We start from the raw sequence: 12,106 nt of genomic DNA, 5'->3' as shown, positions 1-12,106 counted from the left end.
CGGACGCCTCTTCGTTTCGCCTCCATCGAAACGCAGCCGCCGAGGTCGGGTTCGAACCCGGGAACTCCGGCACAGTAGTCGGGCGTCTTACCACTGCACCACCCCGGCGGGGCACTTTAGTGGTCCAAATTTGTGCCCCCGATGTTGTGATGAAGGAAAAGAAAATGCACGGGCCTGCTACTGGTTCTGCAACTGAGCCACCTCCGCTGCCTGATTGACTGATTTATAGGAAGGGAAAGGCGCGGTAACTGTCTCACTTGTTTTCTGTGGACACGTCAACCGCGCCGTAAGGGGAGGGAGGAAGGTGGGAGTGAAAGTGGAAAGAGGAGCCGTAGTGGAGGGCTACGGAGTAATTTCGACCACCTAGGATCTTTAACGTGCGTTGACATCGCACAGCACCTGGACGCTTCTTCGTTTCGCCTCCATCGAAACGCAGCCGCCGAGGTCGGGTTCGAACCCGGGTACTCCGGCACAGTGGTCGGGCGTCTTACCACTGCACCACTCCGGCGGGGCCACCTCCGCTGCCTTGTGCGGACAGATTAGGAAATAGAGAAGAAAGAAAGAAGTGGGAGAAAGACGCTCGTCGCAACAGCTGTTGCCGAAGCGGGGGCGGGTGTAGTGACGGCTTACAACAGGGCCCGGATTCCGAGTTTGCGTCGTTATCGAAGTATCTCTATCTCACGTGACCTCGAGTCATCTGATTAGTGGAAGCGCCGGAACATGATGTTGCCACCTTTCGTGGTTCCGTAGCGGCAACACCCAGTTCCAGCGTTTCGACCAATCAGATGACTCTAGGGCCTGTATTCCGAGTTTGCGTCGTTATCGAAGTGTCGCTATCTCACGTGACCTCGAGACATCTGATTGGTCGAAACGCCGGAATCTGGCGTTGCCGCTGCGGAACAGGAAGAGGTGGCAACATCATGTTCCGGCGTTTCCACCAATCGGATGACTCGAGGTCGGGGAGATAGCGACACTTACGATAACGACGCAAACACGGAATAGGGTCCGGGTCATGTGAGATAGCGACACTTCGATAACGACGCAAACTCGGAATACGGGCCCAGGTGCAACCGCCGGTTGCAGGTGAGCCCCGCGGTAAACAGCGGAGGCCTACAATTCCCAGCCCCGTAGCGCACAGTATCTTAACCCCTGTACCATCGCGGCGGGGCTCGCGTAATGTAAGGTTTTGGTTTTGGGAGTTTAACGTCCCAAAGCTACAAACGCTATGAGAGACACAAAATGTATCTGAAATCACACTCTGAACCACCGGGAATGGCAATCAAGTAGGGAAACGTTACAGCGCGCGGTAGACACTATCGCAGAGCTCGCAGGTCATTCAGGCCTAACATGCATGCTCACATCCAAAATGAGGACTACTGGTTATCAGACCCAAATCCACGGGTTCCGGTTCCAGGAGCCAAGCGCCCCCAACCCCGATTAACGTGTGCGTGGGGCTGTATCTACAAGCTAACAGGAAAAACAAAGAAACCCTGCAAAGGATGAAAACGTAAGTTAATATGTCAATTAGGCTAATCAGAAGAATCGCCAATAGTAGGAGAGGAGTCAAAGAAAAAATCCTCTGTAGGATGATGCAGGCATTTGTCCTGAGCAGGATGGTGTATGCACGGCCATACCTAAAGCTAGATGCCGCGAAAAAAGGTAAAGCCGAGGCAATAATTAGGCAAGCATAGAAAGCTCAAGGAGGCTCACCTCACAATGCAAAAAGAACGGCTTAAGCGCACAAAGGCAGGCAGAGCCATACTAGAGCGTCTAAATATAGACGTGGAACTTCCACCCCGCGGATACGAAAACACAGCTACCCAAACTCCTCAGGAAACGACTGAGGATCAAACCACTACCAAAGAGTATGCACCCTTTCAACCATGGAGACCATGGAGGAAGGAAGAAAGCTAGGCCAGTAGCTCTACACTAAATATACGCAACGAGCGAAGGAGCTGCCTACGTTGACGTGACAGAATAGACATCAAGAGGAGCATTCGCACTGGCAGTGGTGGACGTGCACGGAAAGCTGCGGGCATCAGCGTCGGTAGTTTGATAGAGAGACAGACAAAAGTTTATTTGTCAGTGATTTAAATGGTTTTTGCCTTGGGTTGCATTCAGCTGCTCCAGGTGGCTGGCAGTTTAATTTGTCAGCGACCTCTCGCGCTCTTGCCAAGGCCCGGGTCTGGACGTCTGGGTCCCGGCTGGCGAGAACAGCTTCCCAGTGTTCCAACGCGGGAGATGGTACTAGATCTGCCGGAAGCGGATCCTCCGCGCAGTCTCAGATTATATGGGCTAAAGTGGCAGGCTCGCCGCACAGTTGGCAGCGCTGATTTACTATCTCGGGAAAGATTTTGGCATAGGTCCAGGGGTTTGGCGACCAGTTTGCAGTCGCCGCCACTTGGTAGCCTGTTCTTGGCTGAGCGAAGCGTGCGGCAGGCTCGCCCTGAGCTCCTCGTAATAAGTGGCGATAGCCTGATACGTATCCAGTGACTCACCCCGTCGGGCACCCGCGTCCGAGATCCCCTCACCAGCTCGGCTAACAAAACCTCGAGCATATTGGTGAGCGGCCTCGTTCCCCGGGACGCCCGAGTGAGCCGGGACCAACACGAGATCCACTACGTTCCTATCTTTTGGCAACGCACTAAGAATTTTGAATGCAGTGGCGGAGATACGATCTCTGGTGAAATTGCGAAGGGCCGTTTTGGAATAACTCAGATTAATGGTGCTGGTTCCGTTTTGAACACTTCCTAGGGCAAATATTGCAGTCTCTTCTGCCTCTTCTACTCTGCCTGCGGTGACCATCGTAGCTACTACCCTGCGGGAGATGCTCACCGCGCAAGCCTCGTTTCCTTTAATGTTGTATTTTGTCGCATCAACATACACGGCACTATCATCCCCTTGATACTTTTTGCCTAACGTCTTCGCCCTGGCCCTCTTCCGACTTTTGTGGCGATCCGCTTGCATATTCTTGGCAAGTGGTTTGACTCGAATGCGTTCACGCATCTCTACCGGCAAGATCACCTGGCTTGAAGGGTCTTCGCTCCTTATGCCTAAGCCTTTCAGGATACGCAGCCCCGCTTCAGTCTGCCTGAGCCGCTGCTCTTGCGATGTCAATTGTGCCTCAACGAACTCTTCGAGGGTGTTGTGAACCCTTAGTGACAGAAGTCTCTGTGGACGTGATTCTGGGGAGACCGAGAGCCGCTTTGTATGCGTATACCTTATCAGGCAATTCAATTTCTCGCTATCGGCCTTTTTGAGGTCCAGATAAGGGGTGGCATACACGAGCCGACTAGCCTAGTCGCCACGCCTAGTCGCCACGCGCTTAATTAGCCGCCTAGTCTGCTGGATCGAAGTCGACAACATTTCCAGCGTTACCTTACTATTGCACCTAGCTGTTGGATTGTATAAACATCCCAAGCATCCGTATCGTTTCTACCTTCGGTATTTCATTTCCATGGATTTCTGGCTGTATCTTGTTCGGCTTTCTTTTGCGAGACCTTCCGTTATTACGGATGACCAACAGTTCTGACTTCTGTGGGGAGCATTCCAGTCCTGCCACACGGGCGTGGGCGTCTCCGACGTCCGCCGCCTCTTAGGGCTTGCTCGATTTGCCCGTCTGATCCCTGACTCGTCTAAATCGTGACGTCATCTGCGTATAGGGTGTTTCTAATACCGCGTATGGCGTCAAAGCTTTTTATAGAACGTGATCAGCGCAGCTTTGAATAGAAAAGGGGATAACACCGACCCCTGCGGCGTGCCCCTGTTTCCCAGCGGTATGCGTTCCGACTAAAGTTCCCCTATGGTATACGCTTCACAGTCCTGTTAGACAAAAAATCTCTTATATACTCGTAGGTGTGTTGCAATACGTTTAGTTCCGAGAGGTTGGACAGTATAGCCTCTTAGGAGATGTTATTTAACGCTTACTTCAAACCCAACCACAGAATGGCCCGCGTACTGTGACCGTTCCCCTAGTCTATGATTTCTCTACAGAGTTGAAGCATCACGTCCTGCGTGGACAGATGCGGCCTAAACCCGATCATTGTGTGCGGCATGAGGCGATGGGTTTCTGCGTAGTTCTGCAAACGCGTGAGAAACGCGTGCTCCATGAGCTTACCCAGGCACGACGTAAGGGAAATAGGCCGAAACAAAATCTTCGGAAACAGCGGAAGAGGCAGCTGTGGCACTAGCCATAGCTAGCACCGACACGGATACAATCTTATCTGATTGTAAATTTGCCGTTCGTAGCTTTGCGGGAAGGGGGGGAAGGCAAGATTCTCAACGGCGGCACAGCAGATACTGAAACTGACCAGGCAATCATAGAAATAAATTGAGGTGATATGGTTGCCGGCTCACTCGGGGAATGCGGGAAATGAGGCGGCCCACAACATGGCTCGAGGTTTCGTCAACCGGTGGGTCGTTCGTATCTACGGATTACTTCAAGAAGGGGCTGACATATTTTAATGATATCATTGAAACGACATAAATTTTCACCACCTGACAAAACGTTGGATAAGGCACAAGAGACCGCTTGGAGGAGACTCCAGACGAGATCCTTTTTTAATACCGATCTATATTAGCAAAAATGTACCCGGATGACTTCGACCCCGCGTGCAGGTTCTATGACGAAACAGCCACGTATGATCGTATACTATGGCAGTGTAAAAAAGAACAGGCATCCGGACAAATTTCTTCTCTTGAGCGATAGGAGGCCGTTCTGGTCAGCATTCAAGCCTTGGCCACTGAGTGGGCCGCTAAGGTCGCCGCCAGCCATGGACTGGAGGCCATCTAGAGCAGACCGTCTACATCTGCATATTAACGAAATAAATGTTTTCCAATAAAAAAAAAGACCGTAGTAAAAAAACTAAGAGACACTTTAGTGGAGGGCTCCAGAAATTTAGACCACCTGGTGTTCTTTAACGTGCGCTGACATCGAACATCACGTCGCCTTGCTTTTCTGCTCCATCGAAAAGCGGCAGCCGCGACCGGCATTCAATCCCGCATCCTTGGACACAGCAGTCGACCACTTTAACCACTGCATAAAACGCTGTAGGTTTTCGCAGAATTGCCCCTTGAAATCAGAAATAAAAGGTTAAGTAATTAATTTAGTTAATTGTATTCTAAGGGCCAAATTAACATAAAATTCATGTCGGTGTGCAACGCACCTGCAGGAAGCGTACCGAGGTACTTCTCGCACTGTCTGAAGTGCAAATTTGTAAAAATGTGCACTGTATGGACCTCCAATATAGCAAATATGAGGATTAGCGTTGCTAGGCTGTTAAAATAAAACATCGAATGTGCACACATTTAAAAAATAAATTTAAAAATGAAGAAGGATGAGAAACGTCCAGGGTGTGTTAATTTTTAAAAACAAGATTCCGACGAGGATGGGATTCGAACCCACGCGGGCAGAGCCCATTGGATTAGCAGTCCAACGCCTTAACCACTCGGCCACCTCGTCACACAATAGAGGCGCTCCAAAAGGCTTAGCTTCGCGAGAGGCTTAATAGCATGATTACTTCATCAGCTTCAATATCTGTGTGAAATGGCACTATTCCGTCATACGTATCGCTAACCTTGATTAATAAATGAAGTACATAGTTGAAGCACTGTTACACGCCATGCTGTGGGCAGGCATCCGGACGGCAGGTGAATCTGCTCAAGAACGACTGCACATATGGCAGGGGACGGTCAATTAACGGGACATTCTTGTGGTTTAACGTGGATTATTTTGGGTTAGGGTGGTTTGCCCGAAATAACGTGGGTTAAGTTGGATGGTTTCGTCTTGACAGCGTGTCTTGCATTTCGGTTCTGGCTCGCGTAGCAGCGCTTTTAGCTTGAGCGAACATATGTACACGATCACACGGGAAACTAAAGAATGTTTCCTGAAATTGTTTGCTCCCTTGAATAATTACCGTTGCGTTCCAATCCTGCGCTGCCATCACTCGATTATACTAAATTCAGGGGCAATATTCAGGTGTTTGCACCTGTTCTTTCCTTTTATCCAGGGATGTTCACGGCGCCGCATTTGCTCGTACAGGAAGCGGCACACTACCGGATTACACAATCGGAAGACCGGGAGGCTCCACCCGACTCTTCGCAGCTTTAAATTCTAAACTGGCGCTTGTAAGCGCGAGAGGGCAAGCGACTAGGCACTACAATGCCCCTTTTACGGCGAAAGCCTAGCTCATATGGCCCGAAGTAACGAAACCTGGAGTTGTCGCAGATAATGTAGTCACGAAAATCTTAGATTAGTCAAGGATAGCGACGTTAACACACCGGAGACCAAAGCGCCCATTAAGCGTTGGCGTGCTGGGGATTAAAAGAAGATTACGTTTAATTAAGAGTGGGTTTTATGAGGGGGCTACGTTGGGTTTAGTTAAAGTAAGGTTGGCGAAGATAGACTTAACATTAGATTTAGTTTGATTAGTGTGGATTAAGTTGAATTGCGGCCGATTAAGTAGGATTTATTTTTGAATACAGTGGATATATGGGGAATGTGGTCTGAGTGAGTGGATTGAAGGTGAATTGGTTGGTTGGTTGGTTCGTGGGGTTTAACGTCCCAAATCGACTCAGGCTATGAGAGACGCCGTAGTGGAGGACTCCGGAAATTGCGACCACTTGGGGTTCTTTAACGTGCACTGACATCGCACAGCACGCGGGCACCTTGCTTTTCGCCTCCATCGAAAAGCGGCCGCCGAGGCCGGGATTCGATCCCGCGTCCTTGGGAACAGTAGTCGAGCGCCGTAACCACTGCGCCACACCGACGGGGCGAAGGTGAATTGGGCTAGATTAGGTTGCGTTAAGTTTGATTAAGGTGGATTGTGTTGGTTTAAGGGTGGGTTACAAATTACAATGCATAAGTGGGTGGATTAAAAAGTAGTCGATGCTTTCGCCTTCAAAGCATGTAAGTAGCCCTAAGTGCCGTCCGAAGTTTTTGTCGACGAACCGGGCACAGCCAGTCGGCTCTGAGGCGCGGCATGTACCTCGCACGTCTCCATGAAGTCAGCTCTTTAAAACAATATTCGGACGCAGCATATCTAAAGTCCACAAACACCCAGGGAACTGCGCGGAAGGCTCAAAGCTATAACATTTTTGAGGCAAAGATTAATGCCGCTTTGCAGAGGCAATGCACTGTCCCACATTGATATGCTGGTACACCTTGCTAGGCTGTACTGAGCGTAAAGACCAACAATCGTCACTCCCTTATTCTCCGCTAGAATTTGGGTTGGCATGGTTTGTACTGGGCGACCGGCTCATATATTGGCTTCCGAAAACATCCTGCGATCCCCAAAACAATGTTGACCACCTTATGAAAGCGGTGTTATCATTGCTTTATTTCTGAAGACATCTTCAGATCGCGCGAGTACATATACTTTTTTTTTTTAAATCTTAAACTAAGCCAACCTTTACTGTAGAACAATGGGATACAGTGAATCTTACCCTGCAATGCCGAGAAAACCAGCGTGGGAATTCTGTCAAACAATTAGGACACTTAAGCGCCGCCGTTAAGGTAATGCTGCGATAGCATTTCACAGACGCGAATTGCTTTTTCACTCGTCTATTTCTATCTATTTATTTTTATTCATTATTATTTTTATACATTAACATTGGGTTTCTATTCCAAACAGTTGGACATCGTTGAACGCATTATTCATTTTATTTAATTATTTCAATTATTTGATCAGTTGCACAGAGTAAATTTTCCTAATTAGCGTAATCAAACATTGGCTTTTCATTCTGAAAAATTTGACACATCTAAACTCCCATTTTTACAATTTATTTCCTTAATTTATCAATTGCAATGATTTCATTAACTCATCATCACCTATGACGCACCAATCAATTATCAGTGGAACCACAAATTATCATGGTACGATTTTTTTTTATGCAGTCTCGTTTATTTTCGATATGCCATGCCTACTACTACACTACTATTACTATACTACTGCTACCAGTGGCGTCACTAGGAGGTGCGGTCCGTACCGGGTGCATCGCTCGCGGGGAAATTTCTTCCTAATCGTGTTAAACCCGATTTCTACACGGAAATGCTTTTTCTGGAGAACTTAGTTTCTATGATGCACAAAGCTGAGAAGGGAAGGAAAAATACCCGGAGTACATTACCGTTTTTGAGAACGAAGAGGGCAAGTGGGACTTCTCCCTTGATCGGGTCTGGAACGCCGATGACAGCACACTCCGCTATGCCGTCGTGCTTCATAATGGCCTTGGCGTCGAGAAGTGTTCGTTCGCGCCATGCATGAAAGGCGCAGGAAAAAATGGCTGTTAAATTAAACCTGATAAACCTAGTTAGGCGAAGCGAAAGCCTCGTTTTGCTTGGTTTTGCTTTGGTTAGGCTTAGGTTTACGTGAGCAGACAAGGTATTGCGTCAATGTGCCGAGACTATGGAATCGAGAACATCGTCAACTACAAAAAGGAACACTTGATGCTGTACCTGCCGTCAAATGTCAAGTGGTGGTACACCATAAGTGGTACCATGGTTAAGTTATATAGCCACATGTGACGTCTGGCTCGTTGGAGGTCAAGAGGCTTGCCAAGGTATCAGCCAAGGTCAGGTTCCATGCTGACCTTAGCTGATACATAGTGAAGCTTTCGCTTAAAAAAGAACTCGCCATCGATCTAAATTCTGTAAGGGTGGCATATATGCATATGTCAAAGCGAATGAAGTTATTGAATCTATACGTCCATTTTCAACTCCCCTTCCCACACATAAGTAATTTCCTATGCACGTCATTCCCATACCTCTTCAATCTGTGATGTGGACAGACGATGGCCAGCAACATTAATGACATCATCGCTCCTCGAGAAGATGCTGAGGTAACCATTCTTGTGCAACATGCCGGTGTCCATGGTGTCGTAGTAACCCTGTTAGAAACGCATGCTGAGGTTTAAACCTGAGTTCTTTCCATGCTGAAGATCTGCGAAAACCCTCGCTTCTGCAATGTTCCTCACCGGATATTTCTCGAAGTACTTGACAATGAAAACTTCGTCCGATCTGAATAACGTTGAGAGGGCTCCTGGCGGCATCGGCAACCTGCGCAATAGGCGTGTTCAGTAGTGATCAAACAAGCAATCGGTTCAACTACGACCGCCCATAAATTCTTGTGCTTTACAGACAGCTTTCAGAGCTTCTCGTAGGGAGGAAACTTTTCAAAAAGCTATAAATAGTGTTGCTGCTAATCTGAATTCATTCCCCTACTGAAGTTCGTATTATAGAAGGTTCTGATTCAAATTACGGTAAATCGAAATGCCACCATGGGCAGTGCCTCCAAAATATGCTGGGTGTTTAGTTCCTTCTATTGACCATGCTTGCATGTGCACCTAGATGTAAAGTCTTCTTCAAAAGTGTAGATATCAAAGGGTCTGATTCTGAGCCACTTCGTGCAGCTTATAATGCATTTACTGTGTTCCGAATCTCTTGATGGTAAGATTTTTCTCCTACCCTCTCCAGTGGAAAGGACCTCCACTAATGCTAAATCAGCGCTACTACACAGCTCAGAAGCAGACCCTTGGGCTCTACATTTTTGACAAAGGCTGTGCGTTCTCACTTGCGCGATGACATGGACGCAGACGTGTCCACTACCTTGTACAACGCGTAACGCATGATCTGAGATATGGTCCAGTACAATAAACTGTTACTTCTACCGCGGAACTTTTAGAGCCTGACCTCTACTGCCACCATTCTTCAAGGTCATTCATTCTCGCTACTAGGTACTGTGCATGCGCCAGCTTCATCTGCGTCTTGCAAAGCTGTGCCTTGCGTTCGAGCGGCGCTCGCGTGGCCGGCACTATCCGTGTTTTCGGCCACGTCGTCTGCTTTGCTGGCACGTTTTCACGCAGAAAAATCGTGAAAACGTGGTCAATTTTTAGAGCGCAGCTCTTTGGCGCCGGTTCCTGCGTCTCGCGTCGTCGTCGCCGTTGTCCCTAGTAACCAGCTCCGCAGCCGGGACAGCGCGCCCCTGCCGAACATATAATTCGCACATAGTGTGAGCACTGTACGGCGCTTATCTTTCACGCGGGATGAACGCGCTGCTTCATTTTCATCCTTCTCTCTCTTGTAGATACCCATCGTCATCGCTGAGTGCGGTTCGCGACAGTGTGCGACCAGGACTTCAGGTCTGCAATAAACCTGATCCGCTAAGCCCGACCTTACACGTGGTGGAGGTGCTGGGTGGAGGCTGTAGTAGGCCAGCAGGAGATGAAGTCGGCCGTTTGCAGCGCTGGCATGGCAGACAAGAAGCGACGTATTTTGCCACGCTTGAGGTGAGGCCTGGCCAGAAGAAATGGTTTTTCACGCGATGGTAAGTTTTGTGAAAGCCTAAGTGACCGGCTGTAGCATCATCGTGTACAGCCGCCAGAACATGGGTGCGAAGCGCTCTCGAGATAACAGGGACCCAACGGATGCCTTCAGAGCAATAAATAACGGGAAAGCACGCCATTGTCAAGTTTGAACCTTTGAAGAATTGCCTGCGCATCCTAGCGGTAGGAAGGCGAGAAGCACATGTAAGACGGTCGATTAGAAAACGGCAGTATAGGTGTGCAATAATGGCGTAGCGATCTGGAGCAGCGGCAGGAGGAGCACTGATGATGTTTTGAGTCCTGGAAAACATTGGGACGTCGAGGGTGCACGCAGGAAGGCGCGAAGAAGCACTAGGGGGTGATTCTGGAAGCGGGCAACGGGAAAGAGCTTCGGCATCTTGATATTTACGACCCGATTTGTATGTGACATCGAAGGTGTATTTCTGCGAACGCAGAATCCAACGGCCCAGGCGTCCAGTCAAATTTTTTATGGTGGATAACCAACACAGAGAGTGGTGATCGGTAACGATCGTGAAATGGCGGCCGTAGAGGTAGGGGCGGAATTTCTGGACTGCGCAAACGACGGCAAGGCACTCTTGCTGAGTGATGGTGTATCTTGCTCAGTGATAGCTCGAATATATTACGATATACATATAAGCGCTCGTGCATTGTTTATACGCCACTAAGCTGTAGTCGGAAGTTCTAACCTCTGCTTTTGCGATTGAAGCGAGAACACAGGTTGAAGCGAGAACGCAGGGTATTCGCCTTAGCTCACTGAAAACATGGTATTACATAAAGCGTGCTTGTTCCACGCAGTTCTTGCGAAGGCAGATTAACGAATGCTACAAACCTGCTGCATTGAAAAACACAGCTGTCCATTGAAATCGAAATCAGTTGCGAGCTCTATTCTTGCTGCCACACGGCAGCATTTCAGAGCGCTGTTAAACTGATGGCGCTTGTCTCTGGATGTATACTAAGAACGGCCGGGAACCACTTGATGCGGATAGTGTTGCCGCGGTCTTGGAGTTGGAGCTTACTGATGATGGCGGCCGCCGGCGCGCACACTCGCCCCTTGGCAAAGTTGCGCACAGAGTTCCTCGAGTCGCTGAGCACGGTGCGACACTCGGCCTCAGAGATCGCCAGAGCGATGGCAACGACCTCGTCGTCTGTGGCATCCGTGCACGGCACGCTCGCTGCCGTTGTCTTGATGCCGGTAGCCGCCGAAACGACCACTGTCACGAATTCTTCTCGCTTGTATTTCGCGGCGTCCACGAACCAGGCGTGTGGGTCCTGGGCGTGTTGCTCGACGAGGACTTTGGCCCGCGCCTGCCGCCGTTCTTGGTTGTACTCGGGGTGCATGTTTTTAGGGATGGGGTCCACCGTCCAGCAGGACTGGGGCGCGCTCTAAAAGCACAAGCCTCACAACTCACCACAAACGGGCCAAATGAGGTAGTGCAGAGTAGGGCATAACCCCGGGTCGACGCTTGGCCAGCGTCACGACGCTTTAACCTGTCGTTTGCCGGCTATTTAATAAAGTTATACATACATACATACATACATACATACATACATACATACATACATACATACATACATACATACATACATACATACATACATACATACATACATACATACATACATACATACATACATAGATACATACATACATACATACATACATACATACATACATACATACATACATACATACATACATACATACATACATACATACATACATGCATACATACATACATACATACATACATACATACATACATACATA

The 12,106-nt window shown here is 48.8% G+C and overlaps 1 protein-coding gene and 1 non-coding gene across 2 annotated transcripts in view; both read right to left on the bottom strand.

Annotated features, from left to right (window-relative positions):
• The window catches only part of LOC146191725 (acyl-CoA synthetase short-chain family member 3, mitochondrial), a 52,703-nt gene that overhangs the window by 3,644 nt on the left and 36,953 nt on the right, over nt 1–12,106 (bottom strand). Inside the window, exons 13-15 of the mRNA XM_084600367.1 lie at nt 8,971–9,052; nt 8,761–8,883; nt 8,125–8,224 (exon numbers count right to left, since the gene is read on the bottom strand). Coding sequence (XP_084456493.1) covers nt 8,125–8,224; nt 8,761–8,883; nt 8,971–9,052 — 305 coding nt within the window. The remainder of the gene's footprint in view (nt 1–8,124; nt 8,225–8,760; nt 8,884–8,970; nt 9,053–12,106) is intronic.
• On the bottom strand, nt 5,380–5,461 carry TRNAS-GCU (transfer RNA serine (anticodon GCU)). Its single transcript has one exon. It is a non-coding gene; the product is annotated as a tRNA-Ser (tRNA).

This window comes from Amblyomma maculatum, chromosome 4 (genome assembly GCF_055883805.1).
Source record: "Amblyomma maculatum isolate TAMU_Amacu chromosome 4, ASM5588380v1, whole genome shotgun sequence".
Lineage (NCBI taxonomy): Eukaryota > Metazoa > Arthropoda > Arachnida > Ixodida > Ixodidae > Amblyomma > Amblyomma maculatum.
The sequence above is the reverse complement of the archived record's forward strand: the minus strand, read 5'-3'. Positions and strand labels throughout refer to the sequence as shown.